At 48.3% G+C, this 24,516-nt stretch overlaps 1 protein-coding gene across 2 annotated transcripts in view; it reads left to right on the top strand.

Annotated features, from left to right (window-relative positions):
- Positions 1-287: 287 nt before the first annotated feature.
- HID1 (HID1 domain containing) overlaps positions 288-24,516 on the top strand; it is a 44,517-nt gene continuing 20,288 nt past the window's right edge. The window contains exons 1-4 of one of the 2 annotated variants that reach the window (XM_034790485.1): positions 288-543; positions 12,057-12,206; positions 15,339-15,509; positions 19,063-19,176. In XM_034790485.1, coding sequence (XP_034646376.1) covers positions 478-543; positions 12,057-12,206; positions 15,339-15,509; positions 19,063-19,176 — 501 coding nt within the window. In that variant the 5' untranslated portion in view covers positions 288-477. The remainder of the gene's footprint in view (positions 544-12,056; positions 12,207-15,338; positions 15,510-19,062; positions 19,177-24,516) is intronic. The other variant, XM_034790486.1, reaches the window with a different exon arrangement.

Consider the following 24,516-nt stretch of genomic DNA (forward strand, 5'->3'; position numbering starts at 1 on the left):
GAAGGGGGGAAGGAGAGGAAGAGGGGCTGTGTGGCTGGGAGGGAAGAAGGGGGGAAGGAGAGGAAGAGGGGCTGGGAAGGATGAAGGGGAGGAAGAGGGGCTGTGTGGCTGGGAGGGAAGGAAGGATGAAGGGGAGGAGGAAGAGGAGCGGCTGTGGGCGTGTGGCAGGCGGGAGGGAAGGAGGGATGAAGGAGAGGAGGGGCTGTGGCAGGAGGGAGGGAAGGAAGGAGGGATGCCGGGAGGAGAGGGAGGGCCGGCAGGAGCATCTGCGAGGCTGGGTTTGACAGGCGGGGAGCGCCGCGGCAGCAGGTGAGGGACGGGGGCATGGAGGCAGCGTAGGGAGAGGAGGAGGGCGGCGAACGGCGCTGTTCGCGCTGACAGAGGGGAGGAGACGGCCCTGCCCGCCGCAGGGACTCGCCGGGAGGAGGGGAGCGGAGCCGGATCCGGATCCGGGCTCGGGCAGGTCCGGCCGGGAGGATGGGCAACGCCGACTCCAAGCTCAACTTCAGGAAGGCGGTGATCCAGCTCACCACCAAGACCCAGGTGAGCGGCCGGGCCGGGCCGGGCCGAACGGAGCGGGGTCAGGTGTCCCGGGGAAACCGGGCCGGGGCCGGCGTGTGCCTGGAGATCCAGGCCGGGGGGCGGCTCATCGGGCCCCGCTCCCCTAGCGCCTGGGCGGGGGGAGGCACCGGGGGAAGCGGCCGCAGCGATCTCCGTGTCAGATGGGAAAAGAGGGGGGCCGGGGCCGCCCTGATCCGTGTGGGAGCCGCCTGGCCAGGGGGGCAGCTGACGGCCGGGCGGGTGGAGGGTTATTAAGGGAGGTCCCTGTGAGGTAGTTGGGGGGTGAGGTCAGGCTGGGGGGTTGGTTTAAGGGAGGAGGCCCTTGGGGGGCTGGTTGGGACCCCGAGGTTCCTGGGTGTTGGGGTGGCTAGTGGGGGCGGCCCTTGGCGGGTGTTGGTTTCCGGGGAGATTCGTAGGAGGTTCCTCTGTGTATTTCCAGGATCCCCTGGAAGGAGGTAACCCTGCCCTTTAATAACAGCTGCTGGGTTTCCTCAGAGCCCTGCATGGTGGCACCCCTCCTGCCTATGCCTTTAAATAGCTCCCACCAGAAGGAAAGCCAGTTGGGTGTGCCCAGATTCTAAAGCTGTCCCCATTTGGGGCTTAGACTGGCAAGGGTGGGGGTTAAGGCAGGATCCTTGGGGACTGGACCTTGCAGGTAGAGGGGGCCTGGCTGGAGCAGAGGGTAGCAGGGGGCAGTGCCAAGGAAGCCACTGCCTACGTGCCTGAGCCATTCCCATCACACGCCTTCCACAATATTCCTACATCTGTGCAACCCTGCCCGGCAGCCTGGATAAATAATACGAATTTTATAACCTCCCCTAGTGCTTCTCCCCATAATAACTGCCTTCCAGGCACAGGTGAGAGTGACTGTAGGTGTAACAGCTGTTGGATGTCAGCACCATCCCACACAAGCCATTTAGCTTGCAGTACTGCTTATGGACAGAGGTGGAGAGTAGTTAGTGCCATGGGATCTTTAACTTGAACCTGGGCAAGCATGAAAACCTGAGTAAAGGGAAATTCTCTGTGGGAGAAAGGCACATTCACCAATTCACTGCTCCTTGCTATGCTGTGTAGTTAGAGTGTCTCCATTTTCTGAAGATTAGGATTGGAATTTGGGACCCGTGGTTTTAATGTATTGGTGCTAATCTACAGCCCTGCTGCTTCATATCTGCCGACTTGCAACAGCTAGGGGATTCTAGTTCTGAGGACCTAGTAACTATAGTTAGAACCAGGCTGTACAAGTTTCCCTATGTTGCTCTGTCAATGCATTTCAGTCCTGACCACCAGTAGCCCATACTATTCCACTGCTGAGCCTTCCCTGTATTGAGATTGGCAATTATGTGCTAAATTGTGTGATGACTTTGTGACATGGATTAACATCCAGTCAGGACTCAATTTTAGCTGTGATGAAATCTGTATATGAACTCATATCTTTAGATGTTAGATGCATTTATTAAAATAAGGGAAATCACTGCTAATCAAATCTTATGCTTCAGGGCACCAGGTCATCATCATAGGGGTCAGTAAGGATGTTCACCCTATGCAACATCGCACAATTACATAGGTGCATTGTGGTTTTCTTTATTGTCCTCTGATGCATCAGGCTTTGGCTACTGCCAGAGGCAGGTTACTAAGCTTGGTGGACCAATTTTCTGATCTGATAAGGCAGGTTCTGTCTTCTTAAAGCATTCAGCTGCTCAAGGGTTTAAATCAACAGAGGATTCCCCCACTTTTTCTCATGTCTATGCATTTTCGTATAGCCCCTTCAGGAGAATCCTGTCTGTTGGACAGGAGGTAGCTGAATGAAACTGATGTAGCTGGTGTGATTGTTGTTAGTTTCATTCTAATCCTGACACGCTGCTGGGGAAGAGCTAAGAGCCACTTGTATCAGAGGAGGATCACACCTGTGATGCTTCAGTAGGTGCAGTGTCTCCGTAGCTTTAAGGGGGAGAAGGAAGTAAAACAAAAATCAGAAGTGTATATTACAAGGAAGGTGGCTGCCCGGTGAAGTAGCAGCCATGGATCTTAGTTTGGGACTAAGCTGAAGTCTTCTTTTCTGAGGACAGCAGATAATGGGAGTCTAATGGAGGCAGCCCATGTTACTCTTTGGACTCTAGCATATCTGAGCTACAAAGGCGGCTGCCACCCTGAAGGATCTCTGATGGCAGGGGGATGATGGATCCTCTAAGACTAATTGGAGATGGTAGTGGAAGGAAAGGTGACTGGAGGAGAAGAGAAACGAGGGAAGCGTGGGGGAAGAGAAAGACTTAATAAAGGGGTGCAGAGTAAAGGGAAACATGGGGTATAGGGACAAAGATTTGGTTTGAGGAATGAATAACAAAGAGAGAATAGCTTCATTTTAGTGGGGAGTGCTAATAATGTCATAGATGCCAAATCCGTACAATTTTGGATTCTCCGTCCACCATTTGAAAGTGTGTTTGTAGCAGGAGAGATTCAAAATGAATGAAACCCTTGCCCCTGCATCACCTAATCTTGTCATGTCTGGAGCTTACAAAGAAAGCTCTAAGCATGGCAATCACCTGTACTGTAGGCCCAGAAGGCTGCGTGGCTCCTCTGGTTTGTTGACATATGTAATGAGATAAAGTTCACGGTGACACTGAATAAAACAATCTATGTTCTTGGCTGGATTTGCTAGAGGTGTTTGTAGAAATGTAGGTGAGACGTATGAGGGTGGGGTAGTGAAACGCCCATATTTACATACCTGAGAAGGGCACTGGTGTTTGCATGTGCAATACGCAACGCTGGGCTTTCTTGCAATCTTCTGACCTTATAGAGGCAACGATCTTCATTTAACCTCCCAGTCCACTGAGTTGCTGGAGTTAAAAACAAAATGTTGGTTTGGTTTGGATAGTTTTCCGCACAGGTATTTACCCAAACTAAGTAATGCTCTCTCAGCAGCATATCTACTCTTTCTACTTTCTCTTCTAACACTGGGCAGCAGGACAAATGGAAGTTTACGTTTCATTAAATCACTCGCAATGTAAAACCTTTAGCTGAGCAAGCAGGAAAGCACAACTGTGGTTTTCGAAGGCTTTGATAGCAGGAAATGATCCAGCTAAGAACAATGTTCAGTCACTGGTTAAAAAGAGTCCAGATTTGGCCCAAGTTTAGATTTTTGTAAAAACAAGCTCTTCTAAACTGGAAACATTTCCATTCATTATAATGAACTTCCCATGGAGTCAGTTTTTTAAAAATCAACAAATAAACATTTCCTTTCAACCCAAACAATGTGGGGTCCGGAACCTGGAAGTGAAATTGACTGTAAACAAAAATGAAATTGACTTAATCAATTTTAATGGCAAGAAAAATGCTAAAAGCCAATAAAAGCATAAAGGGTGAAAAATACATTGGATTTTCAAAGTACTTTCAGCTCTAATTATATAAATTAGAGGTAGTCACATAGGAAAGATATTTGTTTATAATGCAGGTATACCTGCATTATAATCAGATCTATCCCCTGAGCCTTTTGGATAATTGATATTTATCTAGATATGATTTTTAAGTTGTTAATGCCCATTTAATAATACTACTTGTGCCTTTCATCTGAGGATCTTGGGATGCTTTATCATCATGAATGAACTATCCTCCCCTTTCCCTGCCCCCGCAACACTCATGTTACTTAGATGGTATTTTACAGATGGATACTGTGAAGCACAGAGTGGTTGCGACCTGCCAGGGTATCAAAACAAGTCAGTTGCAGAGCTGGGAATCAAACCTAGGAGTGCTTTAATCATTAGACAAATTAACTCTCCCTCTCCCTAAATAGATTAGTGATAAAATCGTCTTTAAAGTTTCAGGAAGTGACCAGTCGATAATATAAAATTCATGATCTTCTGACATTTTCTTGTCATGTTTTAATGCCAGCCACATGAATGTTTTTTTTCCCATTTGCTCCTTCTCATCTCTTTAAAAACAGTTGAGTCTTTCGCACACTAGTGTGCATCTGCCATATCTTGATAAGGTGTTAATCTGAGCCTGATAAGATAATGCCTTGTGTCTAAAGAGAGAGCAGTTTAGTAATCTATTTACCTGGTTCTGAAAATTTCCAGCAACTCAGTCTTGGCTTCATCAAAATAAAATCTTGAATGCATGGGTTAGTCTTTCATCTGTCAGATGCACCTGTGCTTTTAGGACTATATTTTTATACAGCTGGTGTTTATCCTGAGGTTTCTCTATGTCCCTGCCAAAGTTCCATGACACCCCATTCCTCCTCCTCAAGAACCTGTATTATGGCCACCATTCTTCTGGTAGTGGAGAACTGGTAAAGGGCTTGCTGTGGAATCTCTCCATGCTGTTTGATTGTTGACTGAAGGGGGCGCTGTTGTGAAGCTCAAGGTGCTCTTCCCCGCACACTTGCCCCCCAAAATGAATGTGCAGCCTCTGGCCTGGGCAGCTAAAATCAAAGTGGGCTCTCTTACTTGGGAGATTTAGCACTAGGTCCATCCATAGACCTGTTTTAACCTTGTGTGTGCACCCTGGGTATTCGTTGTCACAAATTAACCATCGGGCTGTCCAGGCTACAGCAGGGGTGGATGGGGTCTCTGGAGCCCTTTTTCATGGAGCTCAATTAGGTGCTCCAGGGTGACTTTAATAGTCTTCACATTGCAGTTCTCCTTCATTTAATCTCTATGGGGTTGCATAGACTGTCCTCTCTTCGGTGTTTTTGTGGGTATGAGAGGAGAGGGTGGTGTCTACCCTTGGCATAAACAAGGCAAGTTACTTCTTGGGGCCCTGGATTTTTGATATCCCCTGTATCCCCATCATGTCATGGCCTTATCTATCTTTTTGACAGTAGGATTGATGGGGGAGACTGTTCATGGACTAATTCCCTTCAACTCACCTCTGGACTTGAGGGGGGTGGTCAATTATTATGATTTATTTTATTATTTGTATTGCTGTTGCACTAAGGAGCCCCAGTCATGGGAGAGGACCCCACTGTGCTAGGTGCTGGACAAACACAGAACAAAACCATGGTCCCTATCCCCAAAAAGTTTATAATCTAAATAGACTGGATATTTGCGGGGGTGAGAGAGGAGACAGTGGACAAGAGACAACAGGTGGATACAGAAGTCAAGCAAGTGGCTGACTGAGCTTTCAGAGTACCCTCTGTAAGGGCTTGTCTACCCAGGGATACTCAGGGAAATTAATCTGAATTGAATTTAAAGTAGATTAGTTAAACTGCATTAAACCCCTGTGTGGACACACACATTCAGAATTACATTTGTGAATTAAACTAAACCAGATTAAGGCCACTTTAATTCTGAATGAGTGTCCACACAAAAAGCATCTTAACGAAGCCACGTTAAATTCACATCTTTAGTTAGCAAGCCCTAACTTCTTGCAAATTGTAAGGCCAGTCCTGAGCTAAGCTGAATGGATTCTTGGGGACAAACATTTTATTTAAAGGAATAACCCCCCAGCAGAGCTGAGTACTGGCATTTGGGATAAGATGGTAAATGTTGACAGTGACTGAGGTCATGTATGACCGTGTCTGAGTGACAGCAAATTAGTATGTTAGCCAGATCAACACAATGATGACAATAACAGATGAGTGGGGCAGTACCCCAGGGCTTTCCTGTTTATAGGCCATTATTCGCGCAGCTCTATTCTTCTGTTTCCTGTGTCGTGTCCTGTTTGTACAGGGATCCTTTTCAGAGCTGTGATTCTGTGTTTGATAACTGGCAAGATCACTGACATCCAAGCTGCTTCCTCTTTGAATTCCCGCATTAAAAAAAAACAAACCCAAACTTTTAATGCAAAACTAATACTGAGAAATAAGATAGAAAACATGCAGGAAACTTTCAATTAAGGTATAATCGATGCTCTAACCCTGTGCATTCATTTCCCCTTTCCCTCTCGCCACACCCTTCGTAATCACATTCACCCTCTGTATCTGTGTTGGAGATAGCAATCCTCTCCACCCCACCCCCATGTGCCACATCAGCCTTAACTCTGCCCACTGTACTCTCAACAACCACTTCAGGCTCCAGCAACCCTCTCTTTAGCACTTTACCCCGGAAAGCTCAGCTCAGACAACTGCATATTTGTTCTGTTAGCTGTCTCCTTTTAGAGAATTGCAGCGGGGGCAGCCTGTGTATTGACTTCAGGCCTTTTCTGTCCGGATGACCTAAGGTTGAGCTCTCAGAGGATAGACCTGGCTGTTAGTCCTGTAATACTAGGTTTTTGCTGCAATGTGACCCCACTGATAATCGCCTGCTGCTCTTTGTCTCCCAGGAGCAACACAGCTCATTTGCAATGTGTTGGAGGCAAGTCTGGCTCTCTGTTGTTTGGTGCACGCTACCATGCTGTGTTACTGTTCGGGACCAAGAATGGCTTGATCGTTTTGAGCTGTGTGCTCGTTCGGAAGAGTTAAGGCTGCTGAAGTTTATAGCAGCGCCAATGGGGATGCTGAGCCTTGTGAAGCAGGACTGCCCAAACGTCCTTTTACGAGGCCCCGTGGGCACACACAGGCCACCTTTGTGAGCCTAGCTGCAATGGTATTTGTTACTACATTCTGTGCCTAAATGTTTCTAATCAGGATTTCAGATGCTCCTGACAGGTGAGTGTATCAGCTTTCTGATCCTCCTCACCTCCTGACTTTAGAAACCAGATAGCAGGACACCTGGTGAACTCAATCACAGTTTGGGCCAATTGCTATTTAATCCCCCCTGAGACTCTGTGTGAGAAAACCGAAGTCTTTGTAAAGATCCAGTAGTGCTCTGTCAAGGGGATGAGCATATATATATGAGGAGTATTTGGAGGGGAGGCCCCGAAGAAAAAGCCAGGGGCTGCAGGAAATGGTGTTAATGACTCAGTAAAGTGAACTCTTTCTCCTGAGTCAGTATTGAACCAACGTCCGAGGATTGTACTAGTGAGTGCTATGGTGCTGGTGCCACCTGTTTTGAGGTGATGTAAAATTGACCTCTTGTGATCACGAAGGAACCAGGAAATGGTGTGTTAATGTAACCCATTGGGCACGTTACCATTAGTGCTTTGATCAAAATTCCAGCTGCTATTCCGCCTCCATAAGTTTCCCTTGTAGTTTCGGTTGAATGTTATTTTTCACTTCCTGTCTTAAACTGATCGGCACTATTGTTGTGCACTGTAAAACAGCAGCTGTGTGCCACCCCAGAGATGGCTGCATTTCAGTGCTAGATGAAGAGATTATATAGTTTGGAAAAGGTTTGGGATCCTTCCGCATGGAAAGTGCTATAGAAGTGTAAGATATTATGTGTGTTACACAATTGGAGGGGGAGGGATAGCTCAGTGGTTGAGCATTGGCCTACTAAACCCAGGGTTGTGAGTTCAATCCTTGAGGGGGCCATTTAGGGAACTGAGGTTAAAAAAATCTGTCTGGGGATTGGTCCTGCTTTGAGCAGGGGGTTGGACTAGATGACCTCCAGAGGTCCCTTCCAATCCTGATATTCTATGATTAGGGCTAGAGAGATTCAAGAGTTCAGGGCCAGAATTTCAAGTGCTCAGCTCCCTTTTAGGCATGTAAATAAGGCTCAGATTTCTGCACCCAGCAGCTCCCACTGAGACACTTGTGGGCAAATTTTCAAAACAGCGCAGCACCCACTGTGCACCGAATGAGCTGAGGTTTTTTTCAGATCTGGTCCTAAACTCACGAGCATTTACAGCGATCTGCTATGGGAGGCAGCATGCTGGATTAGTTGGAAAAATCCCTCGAAAGGGGTCTGATGGGGACTTGCTGGGCTGTCCATTTAGTAAAATGAAAAGGGTTTCCGTACTAGAGCAGTCAGTCACCTGTGTCTAAGCACCTTCTTTCCTAGGCTGGAGAGAGCCTGGGGGATTCATTTCATGGCTGGCAAGAGCAAGACAAGGGTAGTGATAATAGGAAGGTTCTTGGCATCAGTGTGTTAAGGAACAAAACCACAATGAAATGAACCTGCTCTACCAGTTTGGGCTCAGCCCGCCTGCTCCTCTTGCTTTCTGGCCTTTGGATTTTAATGACACATCACCTGTACAGAGCTCTTAAGTGCCTCTGAGGTTAGGGCTGCTAGTTCAAAAGGTGCTCCCTCCTCATATCTGGCTAGAAGAGTGTGAAACTGAGTGCTTCCCTCTGTCTCCGTGTCAGAGCTGTGAAGAAGGCAGCCTCTAATTGAGGATCCTTGCATGCACTTAGCAGCTTGTTGCAAAGGCGGACAAATTAACAAAAGAATTGTAGCAGATGTTGGGAAAATGTTTTAAATTAAACTCACGTTAATCTCTCCCCCCTGCACTCCCAACACAATGGAGCCACTCACTGCACATAACAAGCAAGGTTAGGCAAGAGCTGTTGTTTGTCTTTGAGTTTTTATTACGTCAATTGCATGAGGCACCAGGCACCCTCTATTCCTAACCTAAGGGTCAGGAATGTTGAGCTAACCAGGCGTTCTGACTGACTGAGCACTCCTTAGTGTGTTTTAATGCTGGAAATTCCCCTTGGCTTCTGGTGATCCAGTAATATTGTACACTTGCATAGCATCTCCTGTTCAAGGAGCTCCCCATGCTTTACAACCTCACAACACTCACTTGTCCAGCAAGGGGCAGAAAAACATATATTATCTTAATTTGACAGGTGGGGAAACTGAAGCCCATTGGTTAAGTGTGTTGCTTCAAGTCACACAGTAAGTTGGTAGCAAAGCCAGGCATAGAATCTTAGAAATGTAGGAGTGTAAGGGGCCTCAAGAGGTCATCTAGTCTAGTGCATCCCCCCACACTGAGGCAGGATTAAGTATACCTAGAGCAGGACATAGACCCCAGGAGTCCTGACTTCCAGGACATAGACCCCAGGAGTCCTGACAGTACCAAAATCCTGGTACTGAGTTCTTATGTCCATTGGCTGCAGCCACTCACATGCCTCTTATGGCTGGCTTTTGGGCACTTTTAAATGAGATGTTCCCATTTCTTTTTCATAGTGTGGATCATGTCTTGATAGGGGTGGCGTCTCATGATATCACTGTTCCAATCTCCAGTCCCATGGACCATCTCCAATCTCAGTTGTCATCACATAACATCTTTGCGGCAACAATGGCAGCCGCTTACGTGGAAGAATAACATTAGCAAAGTGGTCAGTGTAATTTCAGCTTCTCTAATGTGACTTAGAAACTGGGGGCGAGAACAAGAGCGACTACCATGGACCAGCCACCTCTCTATGGACCACAGCAAGTGCTCTGCAGTGGTCCATGGAGCAGTTTGAAAACTGTTGCTTTGCATCAAATAGAAACATGCTTCCCCAGATGGAGGTTCAGCAATGAGGACTCTGTGTCCGAGAAATACCTAGGTTCTGATCATGCAATTGGATCCACATGGATGGATCCAGGCACCTTCATGGAGCCCCATAGACTTTGGTGTGTTTCCATGGGTCCATGTGGTTCCAGTTGTAGGATCCAGGGCCTTTGTGTGCATTGGTCATGATCGTCACAGTTTTATCAAAGACTAACCCTGAATGGGGAGCAGGTTTGGGTGGGAGCCATCCATGGAGCCTCAAAACAATGGTGATGGTGCCATGTCAGGCAACAGGTACAACTGACTTAATTTTTGGCTCATTTATTTGAATGTTTCTGTTGAGGTGTGGAGAGGTGGATATTTTTTTCAAAGAATATTTTTAACCAAGTAAACCTTGACCAACCTCTTTCACACTGCGCAGTATAAATACACAAGTAGGTGAACATCGCATTTGTATTTAAACCTTGGAAGCATTGTTGAATTGGACGATCACTCCTAGGCCATGGGTTAGTTAAGGATGCCTGCACTTGTGGCGAGGCGTCTCTGCAGTGAGTGGCAGGGCTTCTGAGTGCTGAGTGATGTTTGGGTTTGAGGTGAATGAAATGTTGAGCCCTTTCTGAGCTCTTCAGAGCTCTGTGCTCACTTGCTTCCGATGCTCAGAAGAGTCCTGTGTAACAGTGGCACCTTCTTGCTCTACGTATAATGCCTGCTCCCTGCAGGCCCAACCCTTCCACAGCTTGGTGAGTTCCTACAGACAAGACCTTGCACTGATTGCAGTGGGAAGGGCTGCACATCTGGGCTCAGGGCCGGCTCTAACTTTTTTGCCGCCCCAGGCAAAAAAGAAGAGAGCCGCCCTGCCGTTCCCCCCCCCCCCCCCCCCCCCCCACCTGAAGCCCTGCCCCCCCAGCGCCGCACCGCCCGAAGCCCTTCCCCCCACTCCGAGCACCGCGCCAGCCCCCACCCCCCCAAGACCCCGCCCCCCCGAGCACCATGCTGCCTGAAGCCCCGCCCCCTCGAGCACCGCCGGAAGCCCCCGCCCTCCCCTCCTAGCACTGCACTGCCGGAAGCCCACACCTCCCCTATGAACACCGTGCCGCCCGAAGCCCCCGGTCTGAGCACCACGCTGCCCGAAGTCCCCGCCCCCGCTCCAAGCGCCATGCCGCCGAATCTAAATAAATAAATAAATAAATAATTGAGCGCTGCCCTGCCCCAAGGTGCCGTCCCAAGCACGTGCTTGGTCGGCTGGTGTCTGGAGCCGGCCCTGTCTGGGCCATGTCTCTCTGGTTCACTATTGAAAAACACGGCAGTTGTTTCACTGTTGACAATTATCCCCGTTAGCCCTGTAGATCCAGTACAGCTACAAGAGAGAGAAGTGGAGTCTAATCTGCTTTGTTCATCATCACTTAACCTGATCTGCAAATTTTAGCATCTCTATTAGTGGTAATGATGCAAGCGGCAGAGAGAACGCAGCTGGAAGAATCATTGTTCTGACTTATAAATTGAGGACACTTGGTCTGTAAGTGATTGGAAGGGAATAAGATTGGAACCCAACACTATCAGTTGCACAGAGTCACTTTTCTGGGTATAGATGGACATTAAGGGGAAACCTGACAAACTGCTCTTGTTTCCAAGGACGAGAACTCCTGTCCTAACCTCTGTAAAAGGACTTGGAGAAAAATATGTGCTTCCATCCTCTGAAAGGGAGACAACAGTGCTGGGAAGAGAGGACTGTCTCCCCCTCATAGAGCCTACAGACTGGATAAAGAGAAGTGTGTTTCCACATGTTCTCTTGGGGCAGGGAGCCATCAGACTGTGATAACTTGATTGTTTTGTACAGTAGTTTTACCCGCTTTACTGTTGCCTTATCCTTCCCCTCTCAGCCCCAGTGTCTCATCCACTTGTTGCACCTTGGTGTGACATAGATTGTAAGCTCTTTGGGGTGGGGGCTCTTGTTTTACCCTGTGTTTCTAGCCCAAAGGGCCCTGATCCCGCCCCTGAGGCATTACTGCAATACAGACAATAGCAGGTGAGTTCTCAGAGCTTCCTCTATACGTCCAGAAACTGGCAAAATGCAAAGAGGCAGCTCCGCTCTCATGCTGTGAAAGTCATGGAACCTGCCATGTGCATCGTAGATTGCAGATGCGCCGTTCTGTGCATGGACTCATGCTTGTGTACGGTAGAGTGATCTCTTCCTCTGTTTCCCTGCTATCCACATCTGTAACTCTGGGTTTGTCTCTTCACAGCCTGTGGAGGCAACGGATGATGCCTTCTGGGACCAGTTCTGGGCAGACACTGCAACTTCGGTGCAGGATGTCTTTGCCCTTGTGCCAGCTGCAGAAATCCGAGCAGTGAGAGAAGAATCTCCTTCTAACTTGGCCACTCTGTGTTATAAGGTAAGGTGCCTTCTTCTCACCTGGAATTAGTGAGAGCCATCCCTATGCAGAGTCCCAATGCTGAAGTGAATCATAGGCGTTGAGCTGATCTGCACAGGGGTTAGTTTCACCAATAGGCGCCTCTCGCTTGTATTACTGTCGTGCCTAGGAATCATGGTCAAGAACCCCATTGTACTGGGCGCTGTACAAACACAGGACAACAAGACAGTCCATGGTGCTGCTTTCTGTGATTAGCAGCTCCCCATATGCTTGCCAAGTCCAGACTTGGCATTTGTGAGTATCGGCCATATGAACAAGTAAATGGTTGCAGCAGAAATGCTTGTTGATTTTTGGAGAAGATACAAAAGCGATCCAAGTCCTTGCAAATTCCATTCCTTGCCCTACTCGCTGGGATCCTTTTCAGGGCTGCTTGCCCCTGTATCCTCCTGAGGTTTAACTGCAGCTCCCCTCTCTGCCCTGCAGGGCATGGGTGGTTTGCTCACATTTCCTCTTTTGGTTTACCACAAACCACAGCTGGCATTTGATCAGTTCAGTCATCACCCATCACCTCCTCAACTCTTGGTTTAAACAGGCTGCCATATACTTAAGGATCCTGGCATGCAAGCGTTGTGTATCCTTGGTGGAGCCAGTGCTCCTGTTTCCTCATCAGGGCATCTGATTGCTCCTCAAGGTTCAACAACAATCTTGGCTTCTGGAACACAGAAAGACCCCAAGGGCCTGAGTCAGCTATGGCGTTGGTCACCCTAAAAATGCCACAGATGGATAGATATGGGAAAGAGTCTTAAGCCTATTTCCCCATTTGACTGCCCTGTCTCCTTAGTGCTAATGCCAAGAGTTGGAGTGTTTTTTTATTGGAAAATTCTGATTTGTCAAAACTGAAACAGTTCATGAGAAAAGGTCTGGAAAAAAAAGTTCTGAAATTGTCAAAGTTTCCCGGTTTTGACACTTTCAAAACAAAGTTTAGTTTTGCATAGATTCTAAAGCCAGAAGGGACCACTGGGATCTTGTAGTTTGACCTTCTGCATAACACAGACCATGGAGGCCTTCCCTGAATCGATTCCTGTTTGAATTAGAGCAGATCTTTTACAAAACATCCAATCTGGATTTGAAAATTGTCTGCTTTGATTCCAAATGACTATTTGTTTTGAAATTTCAGTTAATTTACACTAAAAGTTCAAAAACAATAAGAAGATCAAAATTGATATGAAACATTTTGAATGACCCAGAATGAATTTTTATTTTCCTTCATTTTTCCCCCCAAAGATTTTGACTTTTCCCATCCCAAAATGGGACAACAAATTTTGAAATAGCAAATTCTTGCTGGACGGAAAAACCGTTTCCCACGCAGCTCCGATTAGCACTTCCCTTGATGCTTTTCTGTTGACCTTGCCCTCTTGGCGTGTGCAACACAAGGGACATCTATTCATATTTCTTTCAGTGCCAGAGCTTGTCAGTTGTCAAGCCAGTAGGGCATGGCTGGCTGCTGCTGCTTGGGGAACAGTCTGGTCAGCAAGACTTAGCCTGCCTAGCAAGGCCTTGGCACTAATAATGCTTCCAGCTCTTGCTGCACTATGGTGTGCACCATGCAAACAACCACCATGTTCAGAAATAATTGAATGTAGATCTAGCAGAGCAGCGCTCGGCAGACATTTCCCACCATGTCTGTTGCTAGCATGGTTTACTTTTCCAGTGTAGACAGACTATAGACTTCTGAGAGAACCAAGCTGTGCTTTTGACGCCACACTTCGTTCCCCACAAAGCAACTCTGTGGCCTCTTCTACCCAATGGAGGCTAATGTGTTGGGAGACCTGGTTCCAGCATGGTTGTCCCTCCAGATGGTTAAAGGATGGTTAGCTCTTGTGATGCAAATGGGAGCTAAGTGCATTATTTTAACCATGTTTCTGATCTACGCAACAGCGTGGATGTGGGTAGGGCTGTATCACAATTTGGGACTATGGTTTAGTGCTGCGAGGTAGAGCCTGTCTTACGCGTGGTGTTAGTGGATTTTGCAACACTGTTGTTTCTTTGGTTTAGATGGGGCTATGGCACAATTGTAATGTCCTTTGCAGCTGTTGGTGCAGACTAGGGTTGTGTTACAACATAACTGAGCGGTAACTGTACCTGGCAATAGAGTCAAACGCAGTCCCAAGGCGGAGCACAGTCAGGCCCCAGGTAGCACAAATATGCCCATTGAGGCAGTGATGCAAACTGACAAAGTCAGTGAACCAGAGACACCGCTGGGAACCTCAACAGAGAGGCACAGTCTGAGAATTAAAACCTACAAGTCAGATCCTTAGTAAATGTCCCCAGCTTTCATGCTGAGAGGGGAGGGGAAGGACCAGGATAGGAGACCCAGGTAGGAGAGAAAAAGGGCTTCACCTTCTGTCATGCAAATAAAGTGGTTTGCCTTCGGCCCCAGTAAGCTGCAGTGGCTGTTTGGCAAGACAAGCGTCCCCATCCCAGAAAAACCAGCAGCGCAGTGTGACTGATGCCAATGCCCCCGTCATCGGTGGCCTCAGCAGAGAAGCCAAGCACTGGATGGCCCTGGGGATTGAACCCCCCTCTTAGCCTGGGTCAGTGCTAAAGCACATGGGGGGTGGAGCTTGGGCTGCTTGGCCGCTGCCCTTGTCCTGTAGATATCAGAGGACTTTCAGTCTCCAGGGCTTTCAATCCAGCACCATCTACCAGCGCTAAATTCACTTCTTCTGGGAGAGGGCAGAGGAGGCGGGAGGCTCCATTTTGGAGATCTACACTTTCCAATTGGCAGATTCTAAGAAAGTGACTTCTTAGCATAGAAGCTTTTTGGGGCTAGCACAGTGTTGCTTTGGGCTATGGCGGGGGCTCCCAGGTGCTATGCCAATACTTATAATTAATAATAACAACAGGCATTCTCTTGGCTTCCACATCCCGCACAAGGAGAGATGCCTGCTGCGCTCACAGGAGCATTTAGAATAATCATACATTTCTGCTGCTTGTTTCTAACTGCAACATAGAGAGAGATTTTCCCCAGAGGAACCATAGCGAGCCCTTGGGAAGTGGAACCAAATGCTGTTTGTAATTCTGTGACAGTGGGGCCTGTGTGTCCGCAAACCATATGACTCCAGATTAATGCCATTGTTTTGTTGCCATCAGGCCGTAGAGAAGCTGGTTCAGGGAGCGGAGAGCGGCTGCCACTCGGAGAAGGAGAAGCAAATCATCCTGAACTGCAGCCGGCTCCTCACCCGCATCCTGCCCTATATCTTCGAGGATCCTGACTGGAGAGGCTTCTTCTGGTCCACTGTCCCTGGGGCCGGCCGTGGAGGGGTCTGTATCTACTGGGTTAGACTGTTCCTCTTTGGGAGGGAGGGAGAAGCTGCAGGAGGCAGAGACCATGTAGGCCCAACATTAATCAATTGGGAACAACCTTGTTTCAGTGGGTTCAAACTTTGTGGGAAGGCTTGTAATGGATAGGATATAGCCTTGAAACATAAACATGCTGATGGCAAAGCCCCCCCGCTTTCTCCACTGCCCCCAGCAAGCGGCAGCTTTGCGCTAGCTGCCTCCATACTGAGCATGCTGGGATGGGCTGAAATTAACAACACAGTCCATCTGTAGCACCAGTTCTATTGCCTTCCTTCCCTTCTCGGCTCTGTTTGTTTAGCGCAGGCTGATGGGTTTATTGGAGCATTTCAATCACTTGGGCATAGCTGAGGGTAAGGGCTTGTTCATACAAGAAAGTTGCTCTGATGTAACCTAAGTTGTCAATTTAAACGGAAAGAGCTACACACGTGCAAAAGGCTGTGTGGACATTCTGATTTCACCTGAAAAGAGGCTTCTTTGGTTTAGCTTAAACTGATTGGAAACAGGTTCAATTAAAATGGACATACGCCACTCTTAAATCAAAATAAGAGTGTCCCAGGCAGCCTTTTGCAGCGGCTTAACTGTATTGCCTTAAAAACAGATTCCAGCTTTACCAGCGCAACTTAATTGTGTAGAGAAGCCATAGGAGTCATGGTCAGTGGCCCATTCATGAACTGAGCTTTACAGTTTTAAGCTGGGAGGATGGTCTAGTGGTTGGAACCAAGGACTGAGAATCGGATCCTAGCTTCTATTTCTGGCTCTGCCGCTGACTTGTTATGGAACTTTAGGCAAATCACTGAACCTCCTGGTGTGCTTCTGTTTGTCCCTAACTGTAAAATAGGAATAATAACGTTTCCCTTCATCACAGTGGGAGTTGAGGTGGAATGTTTATGAAGCACTTTGGGATCCTTGGCTGAAGTGCAAAGTATCATTACTGCTGTGAAAATTGACATGTCAGGAGGGGAACAGTTACTGTGCCTTGCCCACTTGCTGGTACAGCAGCTGGTTCTTAACATATCAGCAGCGCTGTCCTTGTGGACTCTGCATCTGCAGACTAGTCCTTTTGTGTTCAGCTGCTCCCACCATAAGCTGAGTGTTCTGCAGCGCTTTTCGTTGAGGTTTAACAGAGACTGGCAAAGGGCGGCGGGGGGGCGATATTGGTGCAGCCGGAACTTGGCGCTGTCTCAGCCTGTCCCGTCTAATCTTTTTTGCCTATGGCCACTTCAGTGGGAAGTTCTGGGCAGCAGGAGGAGGCAGGTTTGATGCCCTTTTTCTCTGCTGTGGGTCTGGGCAGGTGTCTGGGGATCCATTCTCCCCTATGGGGGCCTGAGTCTGTGTGTGCTGGGTGATTAGACTTACTTTTGGAAGGACAACACAATGTGCTGCATGTGGGGATACAGCCAGGCCATTGTTAGGAACTGAATTTGCACCTTACTCAGCAGCTGCCTGGGCTAGCAGTGATTGACCCTAGGCATTCTGGCTTCTTGGGAGGGTGGGGAGTGGGTATGGCAAGGACTGACTGTACAGTTGACCTTTTCCTGGCCCATTTGTCATGTGCTCGTGCCTCATGCATACTGCGTTTGGGCCCCTCCAGTGAGTCAAGGCCCCTCAATGGTGAATGAACTAACACTGTAGTTTTAGCAGTTCAAACCAATCTAATCTTACCCCGCAGCAGCTGAATAAGGCTGGCCAGAGCGTGAGGCAGGAGATCCTTGTTCAAGGCTGGGACGCTGTGGGGAAGCCAACAACTCGATCTAGTAGTCATACCTCATCCCCACCTCACCCACCAATTTGGGAGCAGCCCTGATGCATGTCGAAGGGCGGCTCCACCCTCTCAACTGGGGGGGAGGAGGGGAGAGGAGTTGCTGGGATGCTTGGCTCATTACCAGAGAGGACAGAAATGAACATGTCCCCCACCTTTTCATTGAGGTGAAGGTCATCAACATGTGGTGGAGAAAGCCCCTTTACCTGGGCCCCAAGTACTGTCCTCCTGGCCAGGCTTGCCACCTGGAAGGGGCTATGGCCTGTGTGTGGCTGAGGCAGAAGGGGTGGCAGAGATCAGTTTTGGGAGGAGGGAGTGGATGGTAGACCCCCAGTTTGTTGGGGTTGTGACTGGAAGTAGGGAAGATCCTGGGGGGGTTGTGGATGACAGATATAAGTTCTGGGGGTTGGGGGGAGGGGATGGGGAAGGAGGCAGACCACAGTTTTGTGGAGGTGATAAGAGACTCCTGGAGATCTCTTTGGGAGCCAGGGACCTTCCCCAGCTTCCAGGGTGGGTGGGACCTACTGGCTTGTTCTATTTTGTCTGAATCACAGCTGCCTGCAGGGCAGATACCCCCAGTGGGGAGGTGATTTGTCTGGAAGCCCAGGCTGAGGTGGTGCAGATTGTCCTTTTTCTATCCATTTTGACCTCAAGGCTCCTCTGTTTCATCTCTGATTTCAAAGCCGGAATAGAAGCGTCTCTGCTGATTGCTGGCTCCCCACCCTCGGCCTTGTTCCTGCGTCTGGGATCCTGTTATTGGCCTCCCCAATGTCGCATTAAAAGACGTCAATGCAGTGCAGGCTATTATCTCCCTTCGGCTTGCCTGCTGTTATTTAAGGGCTTTGTGTATCTGCGCACTGACGGCGGCCTGGCTGTCACCGATAAGCTGCCGTTGCGCCTCGCCCCCTCCTGGCAGAAGCCTGGATTTAGCCATACCGGGGAAGACATGACATCCAGGATGCTCTTTGAATGGCAGGGCTGGTGGCTTACTGGAGACGTTCCCCTGGCAACGGCTGCAGAGGAGTAACCACGTGTGATGCTAGCAGCTGTCTCTGGATAGACTGGGGTTTGCTTTGAATGCCAGAGAGAGCAAAATCCACTCTGCAGGCAGCTGCTCACTCTGCCATGGCTGACTGAGACGCCCCACTAGCTGAGTGTTAGTGTCTCCATAGCAGCCCCTCAGTTCTGGACAGGACATGCCGCTCTGAAAGGCTTTTGTTGCCTGATAGGTGACTCCAATCTCTGTGCCCCAGTGTACACGATCTGATCACCTGCCTGGTCATAGTGGGGTGACTCCTTGCTCCCCTAACAGCTGTGGTCCCTCTTCTAGGTAAACGGTTCCCTTTCCTCTGTATTAACTGGAGCATCCCAAGAAGACGGATAGCTCTCTGATGACTTCTTGTAACCCCCAACAAAGCCCAAAGAGGCAACTCCATGTCCTCCCTCATCTGTAGGCCTTGAGTCCTTTTCCTTCCCACAGTTGTTTGATTGGCCCATCCTCACTGAAACCACTCCCTCTCCGACTACATCTGCCACCTGCCTGCTCTCAGGAGCGGCTTCTCACTCCTCCTTACCATGCCCTCCCAACGGGTGGGTTGCCTACCTCTCCCTGTTTCCTTTCCCTCGCCCCATCTCTCTTTTCTGCCTGCTCTTGGGGAAAGTGCTCCTTCCCCTGCTGCCATGTTCTATTAATATTACTGTGCACTGACTCTCAAGCTTGGGCTGAGAATATTCTACCATATTTATCATTTTCAGGGTGATGAAGAGGATGAAAATGCCCGGCCCCTGGCTGAGTCATTGCTCCTGGCAATTGCAGACCTGCTCTTCTGTCCAGATTTCACTGTCCAGAGCCACCGGAAGAGCACTGTGGTAAGCTGGGGGATTCGCTATTTAGCTCCAGGTAGCTGAGCAGGGCGCCTGGCTTTGGTTCAGTTTCTAATAAGGCAGCCATCTTTTCTCTATACCAGTCCAGGTTATGTTTCCCTCCTGTCCATCTGGGTAAAGCTGGATAGCCCTTCCCTTGCACACGGTGGGGATGGGCTGACGAGATGCAGAGGAAAGGTGCCAAGCTGAAGATCCCCCAGTTAAAATTGAAATGGAACGGATTCTGAGAAATGAGGAGATGGTTCTTAACTAGGCATATTGACCTGGTTACTCTGTGAGGGAGGCGGGACAGAATGCCAGTGTGCTGGTACCTGACAGGGATGAATTGTGAAACATGCTGCTCTGTGAAGAGCTCTGAGGAAAAGCTAACTGGTTTATTGCCCTGTGGCCAGTGACGTATTGCCCTGTAGTCTGAAATAAGTCTACTCTGGGCAGCACTGTCCTGTTAAACAAGAGGAGCTCACACATGACATTGGTGGGAGCCATATAAGAACTTAGATCATGGAGCACCAGCAATGATACAACTGAGCTAGGCCTGAGGTTGAGGCCTCTTCCACTGAAATCCACAAAAAGTCGTAGTGGTCTCCAAATTGGTGAGCAACATCTGGGGCTAAGGTGGGATTCCGCTACAAAATTTAAATAGAATTGGATAAGGAGTTCCTGATTCTGCCAACCTAAAAATAGAGGTGCTCACCCAAGGGGCCAAATGTCTTCTCATATCTTTGCCACTTTGTAACAAAAATCCCTCTGAAAAGTAAAAGGGCATTTCCTGGGCTTCCCTAGCTGAGATCTAGTGAGCAGCCCCACATTTCTGAAGTTGAAATCTGATTTCAAAAGGAACTCCCTTCTTAACTTAGTATTTCCTGGGTTTCTAACATTTGCAGTTTTATTTGAACTGTAACATTCTTGAAAGGCCACTGATCTGTGCTTGTAACCTTCATTCCACCTCCACAATGTGTTCTGTGTGGCAATAATGCTACTGACCTTCATTGTAAAGCACTTTGACATCTAAAGATGAAAAGCTTTATGTAAGAGCTAAGGATTATTATTATTATGTTACCCAGCGGAGGCCATTAGGACTGTGACATTCAAACTTTGCCCCATTGATGTCTGCATTGTCATCTTGTCAGGAGCCAAACGAATGGAGCAAATTGCAGATGCTGTTATCTCTGATACAGATGAGAGAGCCTGTGGAGATTACTGTTTCATTTGCTAATGTTTGTACAGTGCTTTGAAAACATAAAGCAGTACATAAGCACTGAGCATTACAAATCCGGCCTTGCAGCGTGCAGGCATGATCCAAGCCACCTTCATAAATCACATGTAATGCTCCATCCTAATTCAACCATCTCTACCATTAAGATGGAGTCTTAGAACCTGGACCTATAGTATCCATGAACCCTGCTGCCATGTTAAAGAGGGATTCAGTTGTGTCTGGGAATTCAGAGATACCTCTGAAGTAGGATATCCAAGACCAAATCTGTATGAGATGGGCTGGGATGAAAGGGCTCTTGTGTCACTTGCTAAGTCATCCTGAAGGGTCTCAGGGCTGTTCTGCACAGCTGTAGGCAGCAGAATGGTGCGCCACTGTGATATGAACTTGCTGTGACTAACGATGGAACTGCCCTGTGTGTCCTTCTGCAGTACTCAGCACTCACTCCATGGTGTCCATTTGTTATAAAGGGGCATTGATTAAAACAACCCATCATGATATCTTCAAAGATCAAACTGGTGTTGTCCCAGGCTAGTAGTCAGCTAGAAGCCACTGGATGGGATCCAGAAATAATGGAATTGTATACCTAACCATGTAGCCAACTTGCAGTGCTGGGGGGTTCAGTTCTTTAGTATCCATAACATTTTTTGTAACCTCATTCTCATGGTTCAACTTTTAAAATCAGATGAATCTATGAAATTCCAAGTGATCCCGCCAGGCCCCTCTGGAACTGGAGGTAAATATGAGGCTGAAATAAGGGACTCCTGAGTGGAATGTGAGGTACTGGAGTAGTAAAAGCAGCTGGAACCTTGGTGCTATACACTTCCACATTTGGAGCCTGATTTTCAAAGGTGCTAGATACCAGGAGGTACCACTGAGTTTCACTGGAGTTGAGTGAACTCAGCATCTCTTAGAATTAGGCCCTTGGCTTGGAGGCCAATGTTAGACACTGTTGTAATTAGTTGGTCTTAATTTAATTAATTTAATCCCTACCTTTTCCACGCTTCCTAGATCACAAAAGGTGTTATTGCATCATTTGTGCCTGGCTTGGTTTGTGCTCACATACTAGATCTTGCTAAGATCCTATTCCTTCCCCCATCAGACTAGATACAACAGTCAATTCATTTTCTGGGTCAGTGTCAGTGGAGTGATGAGATCCAAGAGCCTTGATTTTCTAAGAAGCCCTACTCTGAAAAGGGAGGAATTGACTTGCATATCTCTTCATTTTGCCTTGAAGGAGCACCTGAGCAGCGTGTTGACTCTGACATGCAGCTGGGGATATCTAATGTTGGCTTTTTGAGGAAATATCAGTGCAGTCTAGTAAGGTATAGAAGAAATTCTCATGTTTCTGGTCTCTGGATTCAGTACTGCCTGAATGGAGGAATGATGATCTTGTGCCTAAGATGATATAGGTCTGGGAGATAGGGACCCAGGGCTGGCGCAACCCATTAGGCGACCTAGGTGGTTGCCTAGGGCGCTAACATTTGGGGGGCGGTGACCGCGGCGGCCGGATCTTCGGCTGCCCCGGTCGGAGGCGGCATTTGGGGGCGGGACCTTCCGCTGCCTAGGGCGGCAAAAAATCTGGCGGCGCTCCTACAGGGACCTGGTTCTAGTCCTGGCTCTGCCACAGACCCTTGGACAAGTCACTCTTCCAGACCCACAACTGGTGTACGTCAGCAAATCTCCATTGAAATCAGTGGACCTGCACTCATTTAAAGCAGCTGAAGATCTAGGCCTTGTCTGTAAAGTAGAGATAATGCCTGTGCCACAGAGGAGCTATAAATTACTGGATGTCTGTAAAGTGTGCTGAGGTCCTCACGTGGAAGGTGCTATAGAAATACTGTGAAATATTGTGTGTCTGCTTCTGCTTGATGCTCTCGCTGCAGAGGGATAACAGCACTGATCTTCTGCACTCTGGCTGGCAGCATGTTTAAGGGTTAACCCCTGAATTCTCTGCAGGTCCATCTTGGAAGTTTTCAGAGTAAGAAAACTCTAAAATTACTAACCCTCCCCTCTTCTCACTGGGTAACAAAGAAAGTCTGTGGCATGAAGGAGGAGATAGACTTCAAGCTGTAGGCCAAGTACGTATAATGACACCGGAAGTTTCTCTCCTATATGATTGGCCTGTGATACCATTACTGAGCTCAGAGCTGAGTTGCCTGGTACAGGGTTGTGAAGAGCAGCAATAGCCGAGTGGTCTGATACGGCCGGGTAAGTACCAGCTAGAACGGCTGGCACCATTCCATCATTACAGATCAACCCCTCCAGAAAATGCAGTCATCCTGGCAAACACACACTCTTCCATTGTTCCCTCAAGAGTGGAGAACTTTAGTATCTTGTTCCTTTCACCAGCATGTGTTACAAACCGGGAACAGCATTAACCCCGTGTTAGCACAACCGCAGGGCTCTTTCATTGGGATTGTAACTCAAGTGAGGAGAAGGAGCCTGTCAGGTCTCAGCTTCCTCCTCATAAAGTTGTATTGTCGCAGCAATTGAGCTGCAGGCCCGATGGCCTGACCGTCAGAGCACCTGCAGCTTCCATGAAATTCAAAGGCATGTATAGGTGCTCTTCATTGTGGGAAGTCAGACCTTGGGCCACTATGTTTGGTTTTAGCCTCTTCCATGTTGAATATTTTTTCTAAAAACTGCAGTATTTATTCCAGACCCTGCCTGTAAAGACAGCAAAGTGGAACCCTCCTTTAAAAATATACCCACGAAGGAGCATCAACATCACATCAAACTAGGGTGTGTTTGATGACTGCAAAATTCACTGAGAGATGGGGGTTTCCAAAGAACCCATGACTTGCACTTCGTGCTCTCTCTTGTTAGAATAACGACAGTAATAGGGCAATAATATCACTTAAAACGTCCCAAAATGTTAAACAGCAAACAGTGTAGCATGGACTCAGATGAATAGGCAGAGGCGTGAAATAACCCCTGGGGTTTAGATCCCCACTGGGCCTAAGTGGGGGGAGAATTCTTTATGGCTGGCTGGTTGTCTGTGTGGCCTCTCTCACTGCATATGGCTCCTGTACTCAACTCCCCAACTGACTGCAGTTTAATCATCAGAGGGCAGGGATGGAATTCTCTGTCTCTCACATCCACACACACATGAGATTGTATGTGCAGGGGATCGCAGGGGAGCTCATGACTGTTCCAGTCCCAGCAGGAGTTGTTGTGAGGGGTCATGCAGGAATTCCGGCAGCAAGGGAGTTCCAGTCTCTGTCAGCAGGAGGCGCTGAAGGGGTGGTACAGGAGTCGTGGCGGCACGGGGAGCTTGCAGTTGCTCCGATCCCAGCAGGAGCAGGTGTCTGTGCGCTAGCTTTGTGGGAGCTCGTGGTTGGGAATGAAGGGATGGTGGTGTGATTGCACTTGAACTTCTCCATACTGAGAGCAATCCTGGGTGTGTGGAGAGAATGTTGCATAATGGATTGCTTGATGATTACCAGTTCTGTTCATTTCCTCTGAAGCACCTGGCATTGGCCACTGTCAGAAGACAGGATGCTGGGATAGATGGACCTTTGGTCTGAGCCAGTATGGCCGTTCTTAAGGGAATCCAGAGTAATTAGGCAAGAGTTGTCCTGTGAACTGAACTCCTGCTCCTGCGTGGACCAGGAAGAAGGCAGCACAGAGAATTTGCTTAATTAAAGCACTGAAAGGGACAGTTTAAATGTGCCAAAAGCCCTTGATGTAAATGCATTCATCTGGGCCCTTTTACCCTGGCTGCTCCTGAAGAGTAAACATGCTCCTTTCAATGGCCGTTTGTCTCCACAAAGTGCCTGTGTGTGGGATCCAGTTCTGAACAAACAACTGACTACAGCAAAGAAAGATGGGCCGGGGCTGCTACCGGGGTCTCGGAGTTCATCCCCTAGTGTTACAAGAGTGCCTGTGGGGGAGGGCAGAGGCTGTAGATCCATGCTGGGAACAATACCAGGAGCTGCCAGAGGGGGAGAAGTTGCTTGGATAATAGTGATGTTATTTGTATTGTGGTAGGGCCTATGGGGCCCAAGCAGGGATTGGGGCCCCATTGTGCCAGGTGCTGTACATGCACATAATGAAAAGACAGTCCCTGCCCCAAGCAGCTAACAGTGCTGGAAGCTGGACTGTACACT

Source organism: Trachemys scripta, chromosome 14 (assembly GCF_013100865.1).
Source record: "Trachemys scripta elegans isolate TJP31775 chromosome 14, CAS_Tse_1.0, whole genome shotgun sequence".
NCBI lineage: Eukaryota > Metazoa > Chordata > Testudines > Emydidae > Trachemys > Trachemys scripta.